The sequence below is a fragment of the Salmo salar genome, chromosome 01 (genome assembly GCF_965601325.2).
Source record: "Salmo salar chromosome 01, fSalSal1, whole genome shotgun sequence".
Taxonomy (NCBI): Eukaryota; Metazoa; Chordata; class Actinopteri; order Salmoniformes; family Salmonidae; genus Salmo; species Salmo salar.
Genome location: NC_138291.1, coordinates 62,445,418 through 62,471,504, shown reverse-complemented (window position 1 = coordinate 62,471,504; position 26,087 = coordinate 62,445,418). Strand labels below are relative to the sequence as shown.

The following is a 26,087-nucleotide window of genomic DNA, read 5'->3' as shown; positions in this document are numbered from 1 at the left end:
CCCTCTATATGACAGGCGTTACAGTAGGCCAGTGACACAAAATAAAAATGTCATCAAAATAAAAATGTCATCAAAATAAAAATGTATGCTGTAAGAACACAAAATGTGGAAAAAGTCAAGGGGTGTGAATACTGTCTGAAGGCACTGTATCTACAGAAATAAGACAGATCCTGCTTCTGTTGCCTGTTTGAGTGTTTGTTTAATAGCCTACTGATTTAGTGTTCTCCAACCCTCATGCAACCGCAACATGTCGGATAAAACAGTTTCACAACTGCTTTTTTTTAAATCTTTGCTATGCTGTAATAAAGGCTCTTTCAACAAATGTACTATCAACCATAATTTCATGTGTCGATCTGAATAATTAATACTATAGGTTTGAAATTAATGAAAATGAACCATGCATCAACATCACAATATTTTGCCTTACAATATTAATTGGACTAAAATGGATCACCCAAGCTATACCAACCATCATTTTCTCATCTCACTTTCATGGGAATTTTCAATGACTTTTCATGCTTAGCCCTACCAGCTGTCCTTGTCATGTCTTGATAAAATAACTGTCTTTATTCTCGTCACAAACGGCATACTCATTATGTTTATCACATTTCCAACAGCTTGACATAAGGTAATTAACCCCCAGAATCATAGATTTTTAACCACTAACCTGTTGATTTTAAAAGCTTATGTGAGAAGCTGATCCGTCCAGTAAATAGATTTTAAGGCATAATTCTAACGTCAATTTTCAAACATTCAGTCACGTTGCTAAATTGTTAGCATTATAAAAACAATATGAACTAGAGACAATGGCCTGTGCTCAAATGTTTATTTTATTCCAGGTCATCAGTGTTAGGTTCTAAGATTCTGGGACAAATTCCAGTCAGACTCTGAAGAAAGCTCCAGCTAGATGTATTAAATCACACTAGGTCAAACAGCTGCAAAGACAAAGTATGATTATACACGCACATATGTTTATAACCTCCGTTTGTACCCTCTTCCCAGACAATACCTCCCCCTCTAGAGTCTAGGCTGCACAATGCATCTCTGTGGCTAGGCAGGTGGTGTTATCATCCCAGCCCGAGTACGGAACCTTTGGTACTCCTCCACGCATCTCCTGGTCTACTTATCAGTCAGGAGAAGCTTTGAGACAAGGGAGTATACATTCTTCAGCCTGACTCAGTCCGTTGTTAATTATCCGGACTCATACACAAAGAGGTATTTGAGAATATGCCACCCATTCGTACTCAAGTGTATATAATGATCCAGCCAGCGGTTTAATTTTTTTACCTGTTTATTTAACTAGGCAAGTCAGTTAAGAACAAATTCTTATTTACAATGACGGCCTAGCTGGACCTAACCCGGACAACGCTGGGCCAATTGTGCTCTGCCCTGTGGGACTCCCAATCACAGCCGGTTGTGATACAGCCTGGAATCGAACCAGGGTCTGTAGTAATGCCTCTAGCACTGATATGCAGTGCCTTACACCGCTGCGCCACTCGGGAGCACTAAACCTTTTTCACATATACAAAGTCATGGCTCTCCTATTTTCACATCCATTAGGATCCTTAGTCCCGTCTACCTTCAATGTGTACTAAGACTCCAATATCTTTAACTCTTTCTTCAGTGACAGTCTCACTCGTGAGCCCTATGATTTCATTTTGAATATCGTGTAACGTGTTTGTGGCATTGTGGAGTATGGTGCTAAACACATTGGCAAGTTCCTTGTCTTTTCAAAGAGTATATTCCATCATAGACAACAAAAAAATCCACTGCGCCTCTTGACTCTGTTGCTTCCAATGTCCCCCTCAGTGGTTGCTGGTTTGAAACAAGGAACTCAATAATGTCCACAATCACCGACAAATAAATGTGATTTCTTGCCAGATGCCCATTAATTATATATGGGAAAAAACTGAGGGGGCTAAACTCCCTTTAACCCCCTCGTGTGGACTGGTACAATTGTGTTGCAGTAAAAGAAGGGCCCATTCTACTCAGGAGCACTTCTAGTTTCCAAATCCACAGAGTTTACACTGAGGAGCGTCACTTAGTGTGGCCAATCTGCTTAAATCCAATTGTTTCTTTTATATTGGACATGCATATTGCACTGTACACAATTTCCTGTACATTCTGTCGCAGTAAAAGGAGGCTCCATTCTACTCAGGAGCACTTCTCATTTCTAAATCAATTGCTGTCGGGCTCCCTCTTGGGTTATTTGTGTGTCTTATTTAATCAAACGGTGCACTTAAAGCATCAGACGACTCAGTCGACAAATATTTTTTGGGGGGGTCATGGACAGCCCTAGAGGTGACAATTTTCCCAGCTCCTGAGTCTGCAGGAATGAGTGCAAAGTTGTCTCACACGAAAATACATGAACTATACACACACATTCTCAACTTGTTTGGCTCTTACGCCCTCTATCCCTCGTCACTAATCGTCTCGTCTTTCTGTGGTATAGCTGATCGACTCGTTTGTCTGGGAGATCGGGACTCTGAAGAAGGAGATGGTGCAAAAGGCTGAGCAAGCAGAGGGAGATCCAGAGCCTGTAATACTACAGGGGTAAGTGTGTGTTAACAACAGATGTTGAATTCATTGTTACTGGATGTTTGAGCATGATTTGAGGATCATGATGATGAGTGCCAGTGAGTAAAGATGATTGGTGTTCTGTAGTTCCCTGTCTCCACCAGCAAGTGGGGATAGTGTGCTCTGGTCATTTAGGTAGCTGAGTTTCACAATGTCATTGTGTTGAAGAGATGTCAGAGGGAAAGGTGGATAGAGTATCAGGGATTTCCAAAGTGAACACCAAGCATGTTTGTGTAGATTAGATTACGGGTTGTTTTCTGTCTCTCACTGTTCAAATAAACCTACCATTAAAATTATAGACTGATAATTTCTTTGTCAGTGGGCAAACATACAAAATCAGCAGGGGATCAAATACGTTTTTCCCTCACTGTAGGTATACATTACTACTAATGGAAAATAGGACACACGCGAGTTTAAGTGAGTCAACAGTTGAGTCCTCCACGTTATGAAATTACAGCCTGCATCGGTGAATTCAACGTCAATTGCGCTGCTTTCGTGTGTCCTGGTTACAGCTCGCATCTGTAGAAAAATTTACAGACATATACCACAGTCCTAGCTAGGCTACTAAAATGTTGCAAACTTCGGTTTTTAAAGCGTGACAATGAATAACCAAAAAACAAACCCTGCAACAAAACGCTATGCAAATGAGAATTATGTAGACCTATTACAGCGACATTTGAGCACTAGCCTTGGCTGGCTACTCAACTACAACACATTTTGAGTGCTTCTTATTTTGTTTTAATATGTTAATGCTATATAGATTTATTCCTATTTTTCTAGTGTGCGGGTCTCCATCTCTTCCATTAAAATGCTATATACACAGCAGCCTATGTCCTATGGACATTATAAAGGGCCATATTTTTTCAAATTAAGCAATGACCAGTATGGCACGCAGTTGTACGCACATGTTTTTGTAAAAACAAACATAATGGGCTATGTCTAGCCTGCAAAAATTTTTTCACCAGTATGCCCTGATTGAGTTTGACACCCCTGATCTATAAGGATTGAAGTGGATTCATCAAGTGACATCAATAAGGGATCATAGCATTCACCTGGTCAGTCTGTCATGGAAACAGCAGGTGTTCCTAATGTTTTGTACACAGTGTATAATATACCCTAATGAGCCTCATATGAAGATTGTTAAATATTCACACCAATGGTGATTAGTAAATATCAGTGGTGCTAGCGGGTCTGTTCTGCCCTGATATGATGTTAAAGCAGTTTCTGTGGAATTGAAAAAAGCACCTATGTCTGAAGAAGTATGAGTGGTGACGGATAAAGGCCTCGGTGGGCGTGCTTGCGTTGAGTCATTTAATTGGGTACATGTTTTACACTGAAATACTGAACCTCCTGGGCTATTATGCTATTCTCAGTTTTGAAATCCATTTGTAACTGATTCAACTCAATGATACTTTTTGGTTCTCATGCTGATCCATTACGTTCTAGTTTTTTGTGTTTGTGTGCACTTGTGTTTGTGCATAGTTCTCTGTGTGTGCATGTATGTGTCTGTACGTTAGATATCACTATCAGTAAACATATAGAGGATTTAAATTGTATATTTCTAATTTGGTCTTTCTCCCCCTCTCAGGCTAGATGGGCAGGTGCGAGGTCTATTCCTACAGGCTCCTTCCTGTGTTGGCGTGATGGCGGGGCTTGCTGGAGTTAAGGATTCAGGCTACGACTCTTTGCGTAGAAGGATGAGTGTGCTGGACAGGCTGGTGCAAACGCACACTGTGTGGCTGCAGCTGGGACTGAGCCGGGCAGAAGCCACATGCAAACTGCAACCACAGCCCACTGGGGTGAGACCAGATGCACTCACCTAGTCACAGGACCCAATTCATGTTCTACTAAGCTAACATATGGAATTATTTTTAAGGTCATACCATGGATCATTTAGCTATCTGATTTTGAATTTTAGGACCCCTGTAGGCATCATAAAAATATTGAATGTGGCCTTTTTGGCCTTCACTACTATAGCCCATAGAAATGCATTGAATAACACATTAATACATGTAAAAAAATGAATCAAGGTTTTGAAGTGTCTGTCCTATATCTTGGAGATGTAAGAAAGCTCAGGAAATAATGTTTTTTTTTTTGGACACACATTTTAACATTTTTTTTTTTTTGCCACAAAACTACCTTCATACTTCCATAAAATGTTTAACCATTACCGTGTTGCCTTCAGACGAGTCCCGTGACAGTTGTGGGGGTCGTAGAGCAAAACGGTAAAACCATCATGTTCATGAGTCTCCCCTTTTCCATAGAGTAGCACCCATAAGATACTGGACACTATCACTGGCCCCTGCCGAACCCTTGCGTCCCCCAGAACTCAGAACCACTGAGTGTAAAAAAACATTTGGAACACATGCTCTTTCCATGACATAGATTATCCAGGTAAAATATATGATCCTTTATTGATGTCACCTGTTAAATCCACTTCAGTCAGTGTAGATTCTTTTAAATTTAACCAGGCAAGCCAGTTAAGAACAAATTCTTATTTACAATGAAGTGGGTTAACTGCCTTGTTCAGGGGTAGAACAACAGATTTATTTTACATTGTCAGCTCGGGGATTCGATCCAGCAACCTTTTGGTTACTGGCCCAACGCTCTAACCACTAGGCTACCTGACGCCCCCTAGTTGAAGAAAAGTAGACAGGTTAAAGAAGGATTTTCAAACCTCGACAATTGAGACATGGATTGTGTATGTGTGCCATTTAGAGGGTGAATGGGCAAGACAAAATATTGAAGTGCCTTTGAACGGGGTATGGTAGTTGGTGCCAGTGCACCGATTTGAGTGTGTCAACAACTGCAACGCTGCTGGGTTTTTCACGCTCAACAGTTTCCCGTCTGTATCAAGAATGGTCCACCGCCAAAATGACATCCAGCCAACTTGACACAACTGTGGGAAGCATTGGAGTTAACATGGGCCAGCATCACTGTGGAACGCTTTCCACACCTTGTGGAGTCCATGCCCTGACAAATTGAGGTTGCTCTGAGGGCAAAAGAGGGTTCCACCCAATATTAAGGAGGTGTTCCGAATGTTTTGTACACTCAGTGTATATGACATGGTGAAGTGTCCCTCTCTTCCTATGAGAATGCTGATGCACTGGTACATCTTTGTGTGCAAAGCAGTGCTTGGAGTATTTCCTACTTATCTGTGATCCTCACAAGGTCATCACAAACAGCTGCTACTATCTTTCACAGTACCTAAGGCCAGGATGAAATTGGAAAAATAAATGTTCCTATAATTCTCCTTTTGTCTAAATACTTTAAAACTGGAGGAGAGGGTATCGCTTGCTGAGTTTAAAGCTCTGATAGAGGAAAATAACTATCGTGACTGTTTTTAATGTATTGTGCTCTTGTGTTGCGTGTACACACTGACTACTTCCTTGCCAGGCCCCTCTCACAAAAAGGTTTCTAACCTCAAGGGTTTCTTTTTCTGGTTAAATAAAAATGAAGCTCCTATTTATGCAACAACCTCACAATACACAGACACCCTTACAATCTCACACAATGGAGGACTAAATGAGACACATACTTCAGAAGTGTCTGATTTTTCAATTTCAACGGTTTTATTGATGTCTGTGCTTCTCAATGGGCTTTTTTCCCCCCCTGGCTGCAGACGTTTCTGGTGAGAAAGTCGACTACCCTGCAGAGGAAGGTGATCTCTCTGCGGATGGACCAGGACTCTGAGACACCCTTCAGAGATTTCCCTGTGAAGGAGTGTCAATACAGTAAGCACATGGTCTACCAATTCCTATCTATTAGGGATCTTTATCATCCAAATATATCCCCCGTAGACCTGTTATTATAAGCGTCTCAACACACATTTATTTTTCCTCTGATTATTTGAATATTCTATTTTAATCTATTATATCCCTTTTGCTCTAATTTCCCCTCGGGTTTTCCTCCCTTCTAAATCAACACCAGTGTTGATGTGCTTCTGTCACAGTACAGTATGTGGTGTTTCTCTACCTGGGCCTCAACATTATTCTCTTCTCTCTCTACTCTGAGGTCGATGCAGAGAGCACTAGGTGTTTCCCCAAGCCTATTTCCCAATACTTCCTTAGTGAACGTATTTATGTGTTATGCAGTTAAGTCACACAAAGATTCACTCTGAAACCAGGCTTTATATAGCTGCCTCTCTTTTGATGATCTTGGGTTGAATAGAACAATCTGATTAAAACTATTTGTTGGGTGTGTTGTCCCAGAAAATGGCTGACCAGGTACTTTGTATGGTTTCTTAATGTGATGCAGCCTGGTACGTGTGATGGCCTGTTGCGGCTTGCTCTCCGATTATATGTAAATGGTTGTACTAGGCGTAGGCAAATGCCTGGAAAACACACGCATCTCTCCTGCAAAAAGCTTCACTGAGATAGGCAGCTAACTGGGCGTTGTTTAGCCATGGAACAATCATGTTGGAGAGTAGTGACATTGTCCAAATGTATGCTGAACAAAAATATAAACGCAAAATGTAAAGTGGTAGTTTCATGAGCTGAAATAAAAAATCCCTGAAATTTTCCGTATGCACAAAAAGCTTATTTCTCTCACATTTTGTGCACACATTTGTTTATATTCCTGTTATTGAGCATTTTTTTTCTTTGCCAAGATAATCCATCCACCTGACAGGTGTGGCTATCAAGAAGCTGATTAAACGGCATGAGGGAGCGTGCAATTGGCCTGCTGACTGCAAGAATGTCCACCAGGGTTGTTGCCGGAGAATTGATTGTTAATTTCTCTATCATAAGCTGCTTCCAATGTTGTTTTAGATAATTTGGCAGTACATCCAACCGGCGGGATCGTCTTGTGAAATCCATTGATTAAGGCATTTATTTATTTCAATTGACTGATTTCCTTATATGAACTCTGTAACTCATTAAAAGCTTTGAAATTGTTCCATGTTGTGTTTATATTTTTGTTCAGTGTAGATGCTGATCTTAAGTTCTTTTTTTTGTTTTTTTCCCCCGCTAACTTGAGTACTGTTTGATGCAGCAAGAGTCAAGTATCCAGGCTAGAAATGTGCAAATGTAGAGTACTTTTATGGAAATGTGGACATAATGTTTTGACATTACACAGCAGACTTTGACATCCTGTTGCTCTTCTCAAGCTCAGAATTCGTCCAAGTTAAGCATTAGTAATGGAGTTCAGGTAACAGATGAGGACTGCTCGCTGGCCTGCTGTCTGGATTTAACCCACTTCCCCAATTTCCCCTCTTAAATGTAAATACACATTCTCTCCCCCTCCCTCACTCTCTCTGCCTCTTTCTTTCCTTACATCTCTATCACATCCGGCATACCCCAATCTCTATTAAAATGTACTTTTTTTTTCTTTCTCTCTCTCCGTCCATCCCTTTTTTCCAGATCTGGGACACGTTTATGGGTTATTAAAGACTTGTTGTATGCAGTTGCCTTTGTGTCTGGCTCTTCATGCCTTGGCAAATGAACCAGCAAGGCACCAGATGTGTACCCTGTTGTCTTAGTAGAGTGACCCAAACGTGGGAGCAATAGTTTTTCTATTAAGTTGTGTCTCAGAAGACCATAATGAAATGAATAACATTGGGAAACAGTGATAAGTTAACTACTTGTGATAATGCAACTTGTGTGTGTATGGTATGTCACTGTAGTTCCCAAGTGAAAACATCACTCCTTCTCTCATCTAGGAATATTGCTGTTCTGATTTATGGGAATAGCCTATGGAAATGTCTCACGGTTCCTTAAATATACATTTCTCCACAGCATTCTCCTTGGAGGGATCGGGCCTCAGCTTTGCAGACCTGTTTCATCTTGTGGCTTTCTGCTGCATCAGCAGGTAACACACACACACATACACCCCACCCCAAGAACTGTCCCTTTCTCATCCCAGCTATAAATCACCTATTCCTTTTGAAGACAAACACATGGAGCCCAGAGGGTACTGAAAGAACCTGAATCAGTTGAAGTTCAGAGAATAGCATTTACTGGCCACCTCATCAGTTCATGTTATATGAGACTATTACACTGTTTTCTTCAAACTATCATTGTCATTCTAGTCTGCACTATAACAATTCCAATTACTATTGTTGAGCAATTATTTGGAGGGGGGGGGGGGTTATTAAACAACTAATTGACCAACGGTTCAATTAATTTAACTACATTTTGTTTGGGTTTTTTGTGAGACCAAAATGCTGTTTTTCTACAGAGAAATCCAATTTATGAGAGAAATGAAGTCAAACTATATGGGACACTGGGCAGAAGGGAGTTGTTGTTTTCACTTAAGCAAATATTTCAGCTATTTCAGCACAGAAACCTGTTAATTAACTCAGTGGCGTGTATTCATGGATGCCAAGGGAAGCCAGGCTTCTCGCAAAAATGTACCAAGAAAAAAACATGCATTTTTCATCTCTCTGTATTTCATGATTTTCCTTACATTCGCAAGAGGCTGAATGTACAGTATCTCATCGGAGAAAGCATTCGAGTGAGTGAAACAGCGCCCCTCTGTCTCTGTATGTGTAGGCCATCTACAGTTGAAGTCGGAAGTTTACATACACTTAGGTTGGAGTCATTAAAACTCGTTTTTCAACCACTCCACAAATTTGTTGTTGACAAACTATAGTTTTGGCAAGTCGGTTAGGACATCTACTTTGTGCATGACACAGGTAATTTTTCCAACAATTGTTTACAGACAGATTATTTCACTTATAATTCACTGTATCACAATTCCAGTTGGTCAGAAGTTTACGTACACTGAGTTGACTGTGCCTTTAAACAGTCATGGCTTTAGAAGCTTCTGATAGGCTAATTGACATAATTTGAGTCAATTGGAGGTGTACCTGTGGATGTATTTCAAGGCCTACCGTCAAACTCAGTGCCTCTTTGCTTGACATCATGGGAAAATCAAAAGAAATCAGCCAAGACCTCAGAAAACAAATTGTAGACCTCCACAAGTCTGGTTCATCCTTGGGAGCAATTTCCAAACCCCTGAAGGTACCACGTTCATCTGTACAAACACCATGGGACCACGCAGCAGTCATACCGCTCTGTCTCCTAGAGATGAACTTACTTTGGTGCGAAATGTGCAAATGAATCCCAGAACCACAGCAAAGGACCTTGTGAAGATGCTGGAGGAAACCGGTACAAAAGTATCTATATCCACTGTAAAATGAGTCCTATATCAACATAACCTGAAAGGCCGCTCAGCAAGGAAGAAGCCACTGCTCCAAAACCGCCATAAAAAGCCAGACTACAGTTTGCAACTGCACATGAGGACAAAGATTTTTACTTTTTTAGAGAAATGTCATAGGGTCAGATGAAAAAGAAAAATAGAACTGTTTGGCCATAATGACCATTGTTATTGTTTGGAGGAAAAAGGGGGAAGCTTGCAAGCCGAAGAACACCATCCCAACCGTGAAGCATGGGGGTGGCAGCATCATGTTGTGGGGTGCTTTGCTGCAGGAGGGACTGGTGCACTTCACAAAATAGATGGCTTCATGAGGAAGAAAAATTATGTGGATATATTGAAGCAACATCTCAAGACATGGTCGCAAATGGGTCTTCCAAATGGACAATGACTCCAAGCATACTTCCAAAGTTGTGTCAAAATGGCTTAAGGACAACAAAGTCAAGGTATTGGAGTGGCCATCACAAAGCCCTGACCTCAATCCCATAAATGTGAGTGCAGAATTGAAAAAGCGTGTGTGAGCAAGGATGCCTTCAAACCTGACTCAGTTACACCAGCTCTGTCAGGAGGAATGGGCCAGAATTCACCCAACTTATTGTGGGAAGCTTGTGGAAGGCTACCTGAAACATTTGACCCAAGTTAAGCAATTAACATTTTCCTGGCGCACCAAAAAAGTGTCAAGGGAAGCCAGTTTGGATTTGTCGTCACTCCTATTGTGGCAGCTTGTTGTGTTGTCCTCCAGTGGCTAGCTAGCTTAAATTGGCCCTTTCCTAAATTCTTATTGTCTAGCTTGGCTTTTTCTGGCTTGGCTTCCCCAGTGATTTTAACTACAATGGCGCTTGATGGTTTTTGCGACTGCACTTGAAGAAACTTTCAAAGTTCTTAATGTTCCAGGTTGACTGACCTTCATTTCTTAAAGTAATGATGGACTTTTGTTTCTCTTTGCTTATTTGAGCTGTTCTTGGCATAATATGGACTTGGTCTTTTACCAAATAGGGCTATCTTCTGTATACCACCCCACCTTGTCACAACACAACTGATTGGCTCGAACGCATTCAGAAGGAAAGACATTTCACAAATTAACTTTTAACAAGGCACACCTGTTAATTGAAATGCATTCCAGGTGACTACCTCATGAAGCTGGTTGAGTGAATGCCAAGTGTGCAAAGCTGTCAAGGCACAGGCTGGCTACTTTGAAGAATCTCAAATATATTTGGATTTGTTTAACACTTTTTTTGGTTACTACATATGTGTTATTTCAGAGTTTTGATGATCTCACTATTATTTTACAATGTGTAAAATTGTAAAAATAAAGAAAAACCCTTGAATGAGTAAGTGCATCCAAACTTTTGACTGGTTGTGTGTGTGTATAGCTAGATGGGACAGGGATTAATTCACTCTTTCTATCTCTCTCATTCATCTCACATAATGACTCTGTCTGCCTCTCTCTTAGGGATGTCTTGCCATTCACTCTAAAGCTTCCTGAAGCCATCTCTGCAGCCAGGACGCCAACAGACTTGGAGGAGGTGGCCAAGCTAGGAGCAGGTGAATGTCCACTAGACTGATACTGTACATTTGTATTGATTTAATGCATATCTGAAGCATGAATATTAAAAGTGTAGCCTCACTCTGTAGCTGGATGGTCATGCTAGTTGACTGTAGTCGCTTTAGAAAAGTCTTGTGAGTACTTTAGGTCTAATCCCACGTTCTGTTTAAAACCAAGCAAATGTTCTTCCTTAGGCTGTTCTTGTAAATCACATTTAACCACATTCTCCAAGTTAAATTAGTAAAAGCCCAAAGCTCTGTGTGTCACCCATAGGAATAATGCCTCTCTGAGCCCCAAATCAGTGGCTGCTAGGCACATGATGAGGGGAGCATTGGGGCCCTGGAACCACGAGTAGGCCTCACTGGGGTCTTAGACCTCTAACTCAGTCACTGTGCAATGTGCTCTCTCTGTGCCAAAGCTGTAATGTCGCACTGCCTCTGAAAGAGCCAATGTATAGGCCCTATACTAGCCTTGGTGACACACTGATTTGATAACATACTTCCTTTGGTGTGGTTTCGAGTGATCTTCACACACAACAGGCCCACTGTGTAGCTTTTCCCTCTGATTAACGTGAGGAGACCGCATTGAGACTTAAACAATGCTTGGGTTTGTGTGTGTGTGTTGAGGTAGATGCGCGTCACTGAAGGTTCACATGTGTTTTAATGACGTTCATATAGGTGACCATGCTCTATGAGCCGTGTGTAGGTAGGCTATGTCGCGTCAATGAAATATGGCTTTGGACATAACAAAAGACACCAGTGCTCAGTTCTGACGTCTAGATCGGTACCCGTGATGTGGGTCTGATTTCAATACAGTTGGGCTGTGTCTATCTATGCTTCAGAGAAAGTAGACTTTCTTTCATTCTGTCTATTCAACCATTTGTCTGGTTAACAGACCAGCAGAAGTTGAGCATGATTGAAAAGGAAGTGCACATTTGTTGGACATACTAGCAGATGCTTGATAAGTAAGTTTTTCAAGCAGTGAACCATAAGCAGACATTTCTCTTTACCATGATGTTGAACTTTGGCAGTATTTATTCACTCTGTCATCATCTGCCTGTATTTCAGGTTTCACTCGCCTCATATTCCTCAGCTCAAACTAGATTTTCCCAGGTGACAGTTTTTTAGACCAGAACGTTTCCCCGTTAGGCCACACCCTCCCAGTGCCTCAGGTGTGTAACCTGCGAGACAGGATTTTAGATGCAACAAGTTCACTCCTCGCAGACAACAGTTATTATTAACACTTTAGGGATGAATGTGTGATTTTCATCCAAGACAAGTGACTTTCTACATTATTTTATGTTCAGAACAGGGGCATTGGGATTTGATCTTAACGGAGAACTGCACTTCTTGATTTGGCGTCGTTTTTTCATCAATGCTCATTAAGAAATGCAAGCGGCCATGAATGAAGGCAAACGAGTTGTCTTCGGGGTGTGGTTTCACGTGGTTGTTTATTTGCCATTCAATCACAACAAATAAGCTAAAATCACTCATGACTGCAAGGCCAGGCACGACTCCAACACCATCATTAAATTTGCTGATGACACAACACTGGTAGGCCTGATCACTGACAACTATGAGACAGCCTATAAGGAGGAGGTCTGAGACCTGACCGTGTGGTGCAAGGACAACAACCTCTCCCTCAATGTGATCAAGACAAAGGAGGTGATTGTGGACTACAGGAAAAGGAGGACCGAGCACGCCCCCCCCCCCCCCCCCCTTCTCATGGATGGGGCTGTAGTGGAGCAGGTTGAGAGCTTCAAGTTCATTGGCGTCCACATCACCAACAAACTAATATGGTCCAAGCACACCAAGACAGCGGTGAAGAGGGCACGACAAAACCTATTTTCCCTCAGGAGACTGAAAAGATTTGGCATGGGTCCTCAGAACCTCAAAATGTTCTACAGCTGCACCATCGAGAGCATCCTGATGGGTTGCATCACTGCCTGGTATGGCAACTGCTCGGCCTTTGACCGCAAGGCACTACAGAGGGTAGTGTGTGCGGCCCTGTACATAACCGGGCCAAGCTTCCTGCAATCCCGGACCTCTATACCAGGCGGTGTCAGAGGAAAGACTCCAGCCACCCTAGTCATAGACTGTTCTCTCTGCTACCTCACGGCAAGCGGTACCGGAACACCAAGTCTAGGTCCAAGAGGCTTCTCTACAGCTTCTACCCCCAAGCCATAAGATTCCTGAACAGCCTATCTAATATTAGCTAGTGAATATTTCTGTCAAATCACAGTTATGCCAAGATGGCAAGAACCAGTGTCTGGAATGTGTTTCATGAGACACTTGTTCTCCAACACCTTGCAACTCGCTAGCATTATCCAATAATGTAGCTAGTGTAAACAACTCGCTGTCATCAACAACACCAGGCACTAGATACACGTTCAAACGTGGAGATTGAGTTTGATGTAATCCAGATCCTGGCCATATGATTGAACAACTTTACGGAAGACCATATTCACTAGAATAACTATTTTCCGATCAATATGTGCATTGCACTTGAAGCTACTGCCAAAGAATTTGTTTTGCATGGCCAGATTTGCCAGGTAGGTGGGTTTGCTCCTTTTAAAACCATTCCATTAGTCTTCCTCAGGAGAGGTCTCTGCCTACCCAGGGCATCGGGCCATGCAAAGCAAACGACCCCAGTCTTTTCCCAGAAAACATGGTTCCACCACGTGTTAATAGGCAAAAGGGGGCATGAATTGTTGATATAATTGTAATCTAAAATAACCCCCTTAAATCATGATGCATTCACTTGCCAAACTAAATTTTGGATGTGACTTTATGACCAAAATTATCCTATTTACACTTTGTAGTCAATTTTGACACACATTGTTTCTGACTCATATCGATGCCACACAGGCTGTTTACAACCAGAGAAATCGGTTCTAAGGGGCAGTTGTCCTTTAAGGCCAGAGGAAAGAGTGCCCTTTACTGGCCCTTCAATACCACCTCTCGTCTCCCATCCATCCCTGCTTAACTAAAGATCCTTGCCAGCGTTGGGATGCATCGTGCTATGCTGCTGACTTCTCAAACTTTTATCAATAACAATATTTTCCAGAACACAAGAAATATCAGATTAAATGCCACTGTGCTATTGTTGACAAGGCACAAAAATGGACTGTAAAGTTAACTGATTAACAAAAATGGAAGAGCTGCTTAATGAAAGAATAACGAAAACCAGTCAAGCAAAAGAAGTCTGGAGGAGTTGGGTAGGAAAAACTTTGAGTGAGGGGGTGACTGGGGGAGGAGAGAATGCTCTGTTGACAGCCCGCCCCCACGCACTTATTAGCATGTGTGAGTCATAACACAATCCGTGTGTGTGAGACACGACAGCAAGGCTGGACAGAGGCTGCAGTGTGCTCTAAAGTTGTCACACTACTAAAACTACGGTAAACTAAAATCAGAGCTGGTCTTTGTCTTCTGTGAGTACAGTAAGTCAATGTTTGCTCTTACATTGTGATGTGACTTTGGCTGTGTCTGGTACGGCTTTGTGTATTTTATTGTTCTACAGAGTGAGTTTTCTCTGTCTGGTACAGCACTGTTGTATGAGCTCTTCAGTTGGACGTGTCTCGTATAGCAGTAGGTTTAGTTCTGTCATAGAGTATCATTGTTTGGTATATGGCTTTGGTTGCGAAGTTGCTGTCTGTGTACAGTGGTGTCCAGCGCTGTTCTCCGTTAGTCCTTTATGGTTAACGTTATATCGTACTGATTGGAACGTTACTGTGTTGGCATTATGCAGGTATGGCTGTATTTATTTTCAACGCGTATTAATATGTGACGTAGGTAATAGGCATTGGTAACGTGGTATGATAACAGTAGCTTAATTGACTCGATGGTGTAACGTTGATGTGTATTGGCATTGTTGTGCCTACTTTTTCAGTAACTTAGCTGTATCAGTGTTATTATCAGGCTATTGTAGCCTCCGTTTTTAAAATGGATAGTTCAGGATTTATCTACTTCCCCAGTCAGATTAACTTCTCGATACCTTTCCATTTGTATGCATCTGCTCTAGTGGAGATTTTAGCATGTCAATTATTAGGGTGAGGCACATGGGCTACTAACAGTTTACGACACAACATACACTTAGTATTACAGTTTTAGCTACAGTATACATATCTACCTGGCATATTACATCATTTATGCAGCAGCATACAATATATTTAGGACTCACAGGAGGTCCTTCGTGGGCAAATGTTGTCATCAAACTTTGTTATCAAAGTCTGGCGTTCTCTGGATTTATGGTGCTTTCAAGACAACTGGGAACTCGGGGAAAAAACGAGGTCGAATCATAACGTCAGTGATCTTCAGGTCGGAGCTCTGGGAAGAGGCCTGAGTTTCCGACTTACAATTCCCGAGGTGGATGACCATTCAAAACGTATTTTCCCAGTCGGAGCTAGTTTCCCCCCCCTTGTTTCCAGTTGTCTTGAACGCGGCAGAAGTCATGCTGGATTGACAGCAAGGCCTATGTTGAATGTGTATCCTTTTAAACTTAGAAAAGAGACCCTTAAACTCAGATTTGGACCACACACCCACTCCACTGAATAGCATTTGCAATGCTTTCAGTTAGCCACTGATTCCTTCCAAACCACTCATTGTTGAATTTGGAATTTCGAACTTGTGTAATGTTTATGTCCAATGGATTTTGCGGTGTGTAGGGTCCCCATGAGTGACAGAATACTGAGCCAATCACGGCGCAACTAGAGAACATTACCAGCCCCTACACTCCGTATCTTCTGCTGGCTGCACCACCACCGAAAGCACTTGAGCTAGGCTGAAACACCTGCATTTTGGAGCTACCTTAAGAAAGCAAGAAAGTGACCATGTTTTTAACTCGATGATTAAAAAATGTATTACATTGTTTGCAAGCTGATATGTGACATAAATGCCAAAATAACATAATAAATAATATATGACATTTTTGTTGTTGCCTGTTTTTCATGTTATTTTGGCATTATGTGTCATCAGTTTGTAAAAAAAAAAGAATAATAATTTAGTTAATAAAGCCTCATACAAACATGGTCTCCTTCATACTGGAGTAGATCAGTGGCGAGCCCCACCTGCCCTGAATGACGGGTCGCCACTGATCTGCTCCAGTATGAAGGAGGTTACAGGTAGTTTCCCGAGCCAATGCTGACTGTTCCTGTAAACTTCGTCATTGCGCTAAAGCATGTTAGCAACTTCCTTCAAACTGAACACAGAGACATTAAAATGGTATCCACAAATTCATCTGATACTGGGGAGGTATATAAAGGGAGCCATTGACAAAATCCTGAACCCTCCCTTAAACGTGTTTAATATTACAGTATCATGTTACCCTTATGTTTTTCTGTTGTGTAATATCAGGCTGACTCTGGCAGTGTTTGACCGGTAATGTTATTGTGAGTTAGGGCAACATAGAAATAATATTGGCATGATGATAATGTAATGTTAGTGTTATGTTACAGTAATGTTGCTGTTGTAGTGTTTGAACCTCTCTCTCTCTCTCTCTCTCTCTCTCTCTCTCCTGCAGGGTTCTGGGACTCTGAGCGGTGCCGCAGGAGGAGTTCTCTCTCCTCGTTGCCCAGGACAACCACCCACGACCAATCCCCTAGCCTGAGGCAGAGATCCGTTTACACCCCCCTGGTTACCCGCACCCCGTCCCAGCTGAAGTGTTCCCAGTCCAACGGGGCTCTCTGCTTCATCAATCCCCTCTTCCTAAAGGTTCACCACCCAGAGGGTGGCAACCACACCTTTCCCTCCTACACCAGCCACAACAACAACCCCCAGCACCTAAACAATAGCAGTACAGCTACAACTGTACAAGTACAACAACAGCACTGTACCAGCAACCCAGAGCGACTTAAAGACAGCCCTCAACCCCATAGCGACAGCCCTCAGAGTGATAGCCCTGGCAACAGCACCCAGCATCATAACAGCTGTGGCAGCGTGAGCCAGGCTAACAGAGTTTCCCTCCCGCCACCTCCTCGCCCCCCACCTCCCTGCTGTGCCCCCCGTCGCCCTGCCTCCCCTCAACGCCAGCGCAGCATGCCTGAGAAGATATCCTGGATCAACCCCCCCAAAGAGAAGGAGAGGGTGGGAGAGAGGAAGGGCAGTGGCCTTCTCTCCCGCCTGGGCTCCTCTCTCAGCATCAGCCCTTCCTCATCTTTCCTCTCCTCCTCTTTCCTCTCCTCCTCCCCTCCCAAGAAGCGCAGCATCAGTACCCCCATCTCTATCCCCCTGTCCCTCTCCTCCCCAAGCGACGTCGACTGCCGTCTTGCTCTCGATGACCAGACTATTGAGAATGCCATAGCTCTCAGTCTGGCTAAGCGGTCACTGAGAAACACCACCACCCCCGATGACAACACAGAGGGAAACAGCCCGTCCACTCAAGACCAAGCCCTCTCCTGCCGAGAGGAAGGAGGAGGAAGTGGAAGAAGAGGAAGAGGCGGAAGAGAAGAGGACAGCATCCAGCGCCTGAGCGACATGAGCATTTCCACCGACGACTCCACTGACTCAGTAGACTTCTCCCAGGGCTTCTTCCCCCCACTCGCTGAACCCAGCCCACCCACCACCAATAACCTGGTGCTGCCCCTCACCCACCCCTACAGCAGCATGGAGGAAGATGATGATGATGATGAAGCAGTCTTTGGAGTGAGCATGGAGAACGACCAAGACCAGGACCTGACCATCACCCCTCCCGGGCTGCGCACCAAACGACGAGCCAGTGCCGGGGCCATGGTCATCCAGCAGGCCCTCAGGGGCCACTTCCGTAAGATGAGTGGGGTGTTCAGCTCTCTCCTAACCCCTGAGAAACGGGCCATACGGAGAGTCCTGGAGCTGTCCAGGGATAAGGGCTCGTACTTTGGCTGCCTAGTGCAGGACTACTTGAGCTTCTTGCAGGAGGGAGGGGGCTGCCAGGCCTGGCAGTGCCACGCCTCAGGGCTGGAGCTGCTGCAGACGCTACGCCACTTCATCACCCAGATGAAGAGCTACCTACGGCAGAGTTCTGAGCTGGACCCCCCCATCGAGTCACTCATCCCAGAGGACCAAATTGGTGAGTGGGGAGGGGTGTGTGCAAATTTGTGCGTTTTTACTGTTCTACAACATTTCTGCAACTATTGGACATGATGCTGATTAACCATTGCTAATTTGCTAGACGTCACAGTAAAAATGTACATTGAACTTCAAAGTTGTTCCATTGTCATCTTTGAAATGGGTAATTAGTTGACATTGAGACAACCAAACAGCTAAAGAAAGTATTTAAAAAACGATCAGATCTGGAAATATACGAACTGGACTAGACTGTGTATGCCTATAGACGGGGCGAGAGCAGCTCAGTGCACAAGTCTGTACGCATGTGTGTGTGAGCTGGCCATTGTGGTTAGGATTATATATTTTTTAGCTTTTTTATTTTGACAGAGAGTCAGGCTGAGATGAGTCCTGTGTCAAATCTACACATCAATATATATACACCATTACACGAAAAGCAAAACACAATCTTACAAAAAAACATTCTTCACTAAAAAGGTCCCCAATCAGTCTTTTGAATTGCCCTATAGGCACCAATTCATCTAATTTTAGAGAGCCTTGGACATTATTCCACAAGTAAGTTGCAAAAATCTCCAGGGTTGGCCATCCCTGAGAACGGGTCTGCTATCTCGTACGTCTGTAAGCAACAATGAAGTAATCTCTCCCACTCCTCCAATCACAGATAAAACCTTTATTGCATGCCCCTAAATAGCTCTCCCTCTTTTTCTCTCCCTCTTTTTGTGTTCAACACTCGCATGTGTCTCTGGGTGTGTGAGGAAAGAGCATGGAGAGCGGAGGAGGGGGGGAGAATAAGGACCCTTGTCTCTTAAACCCACACGGCAGGTTTTTTTTCCCTTCATTTGCTTTATTTTCTATGCTCAGTGCCAAGTTGCGCAATATAATGTTCTGAAGCTCTGTTTGTGAGAAGTTTGCGGAAGGGAGACGCTATTGCCCAATTCCAAATGGAATGTTTGCGCTGCATGTGTGCGCCCGTGTGTGTTTGCTGCTCTGTGACGCACATTGAGGCTATATGTCACTGTGGTGGCACGATCAGTGTTGGATGTGGGAATGGATTCACTTCTCCTCTCCAGCTCTGTCTGTCTGCCTGTTTTGTCTACTTGCCTGTACATAACAGTACATAACTCAGGTCCACGCGGAAGCTGTGCAGGGAGGATGTTCTGAGTGAGATTAGGGGCGAGGGAGGATGTTTATTGGAAGTGGAAGGGCCCTCTCAGATAGTACAAACTGCATGTTTGTGTGGTTGGAAAGTAGCCTAACTATAAATAAGTGCGTGACCTTGGCTGACGCCAACTCATTCCTAAGTGGGCTTGCTCCTCTGTGTCTCTGTCCCCTCTGTCACACCATACAACTCATCACTTACTGTAGGTGTGACAGGTGTGAAATGGCTAGCTAGTTAGCGGTGCACGCTAGTAGCGTTTCAATTGTTGACATCACTCGCACTGAGACCTTGAAGTAGTTGTTTCTCTTGCTTCACACAGATTTTGTGTAGCAATAGGTAATTATGCTTAAGAGGGTGACTATTGTCAGTGTGCAGAGGGTCCCTGGTTCAAGCCCAGGTTGGGGTGAGGAGAGAGATAGAAGCAATACTGTTTACACACATTGACCTCCGACTAGTGATGGGGGAAAAATCTATATAGTCATATCGGGATATTATTTTTTGACGATATATTGTATAGTTTTGACTATCACAATATTATTTTTACGCCAGTTGGCTGTTCCGAAACTCCAGTATTTTCCTTCATACCTTGTTCTCCATCTTCTTTTTAAATAGGGAGCCGATTCATTTTCAGCACTTTTTTTGACTGATCAAACTTGTTTTCTCATGGCTCTCTTGTCCCTCTGCAGCAGACATATGGTGAGCAATGTGTTTGGAACCTTCAAAATCACAGCATCGAATCGCAATTCATATCATATCGGCACCTAAGTATCGTGATAATATTGTGATGTCCCTGGAAATTCCCAGCCCTACTAATGCCCACACACACTCCCAACATCTAGCATGTCTATAGCCTATAAGCCATACAGTTAGGCCGGTGTAACCACTGCATTAGTAGGCCTACACTACAGGATTACATGCAACCACTCCATGGTTACATGTTATTACATTCCACAGTGCTAATGACCAGAGTTATGAGCAGTACCGGTACAGTAACTGGAGGCACAGTGTTTAAAGACCAAGTCCAGCGAAAGTGGAAAAACATGCATGCAAAAACAAAGGCCACGGGATTTTTCTTGCGTGTGTCTGTACATATGTGCTCCCACTGGAAAACTCATGTGCTGAGCCCAACTGCAGGCCTGAGGTCTTGAAATGCTAGCACTGCATTCCAGGGCTTTTAACCACTTTAACAGAACTATAGGATGCCAGACGTGCTCTACCTCTGCATGGAAAAGACAGGGAAGCGACAGAGACAGAGAGAGGCTGACTTCATAAAAGATGACAGGGTAATATCCAAGTTGTGCTTTGAAGTCTGATTGCCAGTGACGTGTCAAGAATGGTTTAATCTGTTTCGGTAGTTATACTGCTTACTGGAAAATATCAGTCTATTTTTTTTTAAACAATGCTTTTGATAATGATACAGTGATGTAACACCTACAAGGAAATGTGTTGCTGATCTTGACTTACGGAACGAGGAAGAAGGACTTGTTGATGCGCACATTCTGAGACTGAGTCATAACTTTTGAGAAGTTTAGATAACAAATGCTTGGGACCAGAGACTCGCCTTTGACAATCTGGCAGATGGGATAGGAAAGAAAGAAAAGTGGGTGTTGAGTGAGTCGAGAGAATTAGGGAACGAGTTGAATATTCAGTGTTGGAGGAAGCTGTGGCTCAGTCTGCAGATGTCTTCAGTATAATCTGCTGAGTTTGCCCCATTCAACTGCACAGTCAGTACGATCTCTCTCTGTGGGGCTTATTCAGCTCTGTGGTTTGGATTCCCTGTCTGCATTTATCCTGTGTGTATTATGATATCATGGCTCCTATTAGCCAGTCTCTGAGTAAGCTTGTAAAGCTGAGGTCTACATAATGTCTTTATGACATGATATGGATTGAATCCCACTCCTACTGCAACCAGGAATCGAGTAAGACTTCTGCAATTCATTAATCATACAGATGGATGGTGCCATTTCAGTATTTGCTGTAAAAATAATAGTCTCTTTCTCCCTCTCTCCTCCATACAGACTATGTCCTAGAAAAAGCCATGCATAAGATAGTCCTGAAGCCCCTGAAAGGTGTGGTGACGGCGGCCCTCCAGGAGTTCCAGGTCCGCAACGGGGCGTGGCAGGTGCTCAAGGAGAACCTCTCATTGGCCAAGGCCCGGCAGCCCCATGAAATGGGCGTGGCCAACGCCTTCCCTCCAGATCCAGTTAACATAGAGAAAATCCGGCACAAGTTCCACACCATGTGTAAACTCTATTCACCTGAGAAGAAGGTGACCATGCTGCTGCGCGTATGTAAACTCATCTATACCATCATGGAGCACAAATCAGGTACGTAGTAACATGCGTATGCATAAACAAGACCAATCACATGTGTGTGTGTGTATATACACACATACAGTGTACACGGAGGGTACAAAACATTAGGAACACCTGCTCTTTCCATGAGTCTGACCAGGTGAAAGCTATGATCCCTTATTGATGTCACTTGTTAAATCCACTTCAAGTCAGTGAAGGGGAGGAGACAGGTTAAAGATGGATTTTCAAGCCTTGAGACATGGATTGTGTATGTGTGCCATTCAGATGGTGAAGTGCCTTTGAACCTGGTATGGTAGTAGGTGCCAGGCACATGGGTTTGAGTGTCAAGAACTGTAACGCTGCTGGGTTTTTACAGCTCAACAGTTTCCCAAATGTGTCAATGGTCCATCACCCAAAGGACATCCAGCCAACTTTACACAACTGTGGGAAGTATTGGAGTCAACATAAGCCAGCATCCCTGTGGAACGCTTTCGACACCTTGTATAGTCCATGCCCAACAAATTGAGGCTGTTCTGAGGGCAAAAGGGGGCTGGGTGCAACTCAATATTAGGAAGGTGTTCCTAGTGTTTGTAAACTCAGTGTAGATGCATGCGCATACACACACCGACTCTCAAATCACATTTTATTGGTCGCATACACAGGTTTAGCAGATGTTATTTCGGGTGTAGCAAAATGCTTGTGATCCTAGCTCCAACAGTGCAGTAGTGTAAAATAATGGATTTAAGAAATATTAGGACGAGCAATGTCAGAGTCCGGAGTATAAATGTGTATATGTGTGTGATATATAGACATTATGGACAGTATTTGGATAGAATATTTAGTATATCTGTAGAATACGTAGGATAGAATAGTGTTTATATATACACAGCAATAGTTGAATAGGATGGCATTGACTAGAATACAGTAAGATGGTATGAAATGAGTAAAACAGTATGTAAACACTATTAAAGTGACCAATGATCCCATGTCTACGTACATAAAGCAGCAGCCTCTAAGGTGCAGGGTTGAGTTATCGGGTGGTTGGCGGCTAGTGAAAGTGACTAAGGGCAGGGTGCTGGGTGGAGGAGGCCGGCTAGTGATGGCTATTTAAGTCTGATGGCCTTGAGATGGAAGCTGTTTTTCTGTCTCTCAGTCCCAGCTTTGATTCACCTGCAAGACCTCACCTTCTTGATGACAGCTAATACCAATGCTGTGTGTGTGTGTCTCAGGTTGTCTGTATGGGGCAGATGACTTCCTGCCCATGCTGACCTATGTGTTGGCCCAGTGTGACATGCCTCAACTAGACAACGAGATCCTCTACATGATGGAGGTTCTGGATCCTTCTCTGCTGCATGGAGAAGGTACAGCACACATCTATCTGCTTTACATGCATTTCCTGGCTTCCTAAACTTTCCCTTTCATTTTATTGTAAATTGTAACGTTCAAATAAACTAAATATCGATTGTCATTGACCGCTGTTGTAGCAGTGTCAGGCTGCAGAGATGTTTGACCCTCCTCTCTCCTGTCTTGTTCCAGGTGGATACTACCTGACCAGTGCGTACGGAGCCATGTCCCTCATTAGGAACTTCCAAGAGGAGCAAGCAGCTCGTGTACTCAGCTCTGAAACATGCAATACACTCCGCCAGTGGCACTGTCGCCGCACCACCCAGCACAGTGCGCCCTCCGTCAATGACTTCCAGGTAATACACACACACACACACACACACACACACTGGATGCTTAACTCTAAGTCCCTGAATAAATGCATCTGCTAAACAACCGTATCTTTCAAAATTTTCTCAGAACTACCTGCGGGTAGCGATCCAGGAGCTGGACAGCGGTTGCACAGCCAAAACTCTGCAGGTGCAGCCCTATGCCACCACTGAAGAAATCTGCCAGATCTGCGCCTACAAGTTTAAAGTTCCCGACCCTGAGAATTACGCCCTAATCCTGCTCACTGAGGGCTCATGCCAGCAGCTAGCCCCCGACACACACCCCCAGAAGATCAAAGCTGAGCTCCACAGTCGACCCCAGGCCGCACCTTTTCACTTTGTCTTCTGTCGGGTGGCTAACCTCAATGACCTGGCCGCAACCTCGTTTGAACCCCAGTCCAACCTCAATGACATCACACTTACCAAAGAATCTGAGCCCAACCTTAATTGTGTGGCCTTTACCCCTTCTGACCCCCAGCCCAACCTCAACCTGGGTCTCAGTCCCAGTCTCAGCCTCAGTCTACCCCCCAACCAGCACAATGGCAACTCCATATCCATCTGAGACTACAGGGCTGGAGAGTTGAAACCCCCATCTGGACTACCATCATTCTTACTGTACCCCAACAAAACTGGGCTGAACTGTGTGTAACTGGGCTGAGCTAGGCTGAACTGGGCCTAACTGGGTTAAGCTGCATCATGCTGAGCTTAGCCCCCAAAAAACTTCCCCTTTTGGTGATTCTTCGGTCTTGCAGGGAATCCTCACCGTAAAGCTTTGTCTGAGTACACGAGGAAAGGAGAGGAAGAGGGAAGGAAATGCGACAGATGGTTATTTTGCAGCTCTATTTTTGAACTTTTGGGACATGGCACACGAGGAGCACACGTGAGGGGAAAATGCAACTCTCATAAAAGATGGATAAAGGTTTTGAAATAGTCTTGTTACAGACACAGCCAGACAGTTCAATTCCAAAAGTGTCAAAGTGCAGATTCAGGGTCAGTTTTTGGTTTGTCACTCCTAGTGGTGAAGCATAGGATTAAGTAAATGGAAAGCTGATCTCAGATCGGTGGATAGGGTTCACTTTTATCTGCTTTGGTTCCCATCTAGTGATGTACTCGTTCAGTCCATTAACTTTTTCTTCAGACCGAAAATGTTCCTCTTCAGGCAGAAAATAGCCTTCAAGTCTTTACAGAAAATATATCTGGGTGATACTTCTATTATGAATTACTTGTTGCAGTTGCTGGTAAACTGCATTGTGTGTTTTTATGGAATTTCTATATTATAGCATTGCTTTTCTTTGTTAAAGTACAATGTTAGGAGCAGGCATGTCTGCCAGTGATGAAATTATGAACTTAATGTTTTTATGATTATCCAGGAGATATGATACTGTACTTCCCTCATAGCTAATACTTAGTTAATCGAGGTCATCCCTCCTGTAATAATTGGTGTGATCAGAAGATATGTGATTGACTGGCTTGGTCTACGGCACCAGCGTCAAATCGCCGACAAGGTCATGAAATATTGTACTACTGACAAATATTAAAAGTAGGCCCAAGTTGCCTTGTGAAATTTGGTGTGTCGATTCTCAAACTGGTCTGAGACTCTTGACTGGTAAGATTTTTAGCGTTGGGTATGAGAGGGTGCAGATTTAAAAGATGGAAAGAGAAGGGAAAGGAAAAAGAAGAGGTAGAACTGACTCATTAATGAAATACAGTCTGTTCTTTAACTTAACACAGATAATGTTAACATTGTATTCTATTATATCAGTACTTTAATGTTTACATTATGAAATGTAAACATGGGCATTGCTGGTGCTGAAAGAGAGACAACAAAAAAAGTGAAATGGGGAAATGTGATTGAGAGAAGTTTGTGAGTAGCCAGAGCATGGTTGTTAAGCAGTAGCATTATTGTTAGAAAAACTATGTAGCTTATGTTAGTTCAAATATATTAAACTATTTGGACTTTTTATAGGTGTTATCCTTTTTTTAATAGACGTGTACTGTAATACAATTGCTACTTTAACAAGATATTTTAGATGATACAAATGTTAGTATTTATATGCATCTGTGCTGGGATTTTTCACATATGGCTTTTTTACATGTCTGTCATATTGCAGTTGTCCCAGATCAACAAGACATGTCCTTATGTTCCTATGCTGTCTGTGCATCATTGAATGATATTATTTTGCACTCAATACATTTTGGTCATGACTAATTACCATCGGTCCGTTGTGTGTGTGTGAACAGTACACCCTCACGCAGTGGAAACAGTCTGTTTTGTGTGAACTGTAGTTTCTACTCCGACAAGTTTTCAGTAAGACTGATTCAACAGAAAGGTGTAGTTATAATGCTGGCTGGGTCCTTTAGGGTCAGCATCAGTGTCAAGCCAATAGGCTTTGATCCATTTCAAACTATTAGAAAAAAGTAATTTAAAAGGTAGACTGCGATAGGATGTAGATGCATAAACAGCATAGTGGGTCAATTGCCGCAACAACTAAAAGTGTTGACTCGCGATGCTCAACTTCTGTGCTATTTTGGTGCCTGGCTACCACGCTGTGAACAGCTTGACGCAAACCTGTGCACACGTGCAGAAACTATGTTGCTGTGAGAGCA

General features: G+C 43.2%; 1 protein-coding gene across 2 annotated transcripts in view; it reads left to right on the top strand.

Annotated features, from left to right (window-relative positions):
- Positions 1-25,692, top strand: part of LOC106607022 (ras and Rab interactor 2) — a 31,599-nt gene extending 5,907 nt beyond the window's left edge. For both annotated transcript variants that reach the window (XM_014203557.3, XM_082975947.1), the window contains exons 2-11: positions 2,453-2,553; positions 4,166-4,376; positions 6,200-6,311; positions 8,313-8,385; positions 11,186-11,277; positions 16,796-18,319; positions 21,493-21,801; positions 22,998-23,129; positions 23,305-23,468; positions 23,572-25,692. In XM_014203557.3, the coding sequence (XP_014059032.3) occupies positions 2,453-2,553; positions 4,166-4,376; positions 6,200-6,311; positions 8,313-8,385; positions 11,186-11,277; positions 16,796-18,319; positions 21,493-21,801; positions 22,998-23,129; positions 23,305-23,468; positions 23,572-24,042 (3,189 nt within the window). In that variant the 3' untranslated portion in view covers positions 24,043-25,692. The remainder of the gene's footprint in view (positions 1-2,452; positions 2,554-4,165; positions 4,377-6,199; positions 6,312-8,312; positions 8,386-11,185; positions 11,278-16,795; positions 18,320-21,492; positions 21,802-22,997; positions 23,130-23,304; positions 23,469-23,571) is intronic.
- Positions 25,693-26,087: the final 395 nt, after the last annotated feature.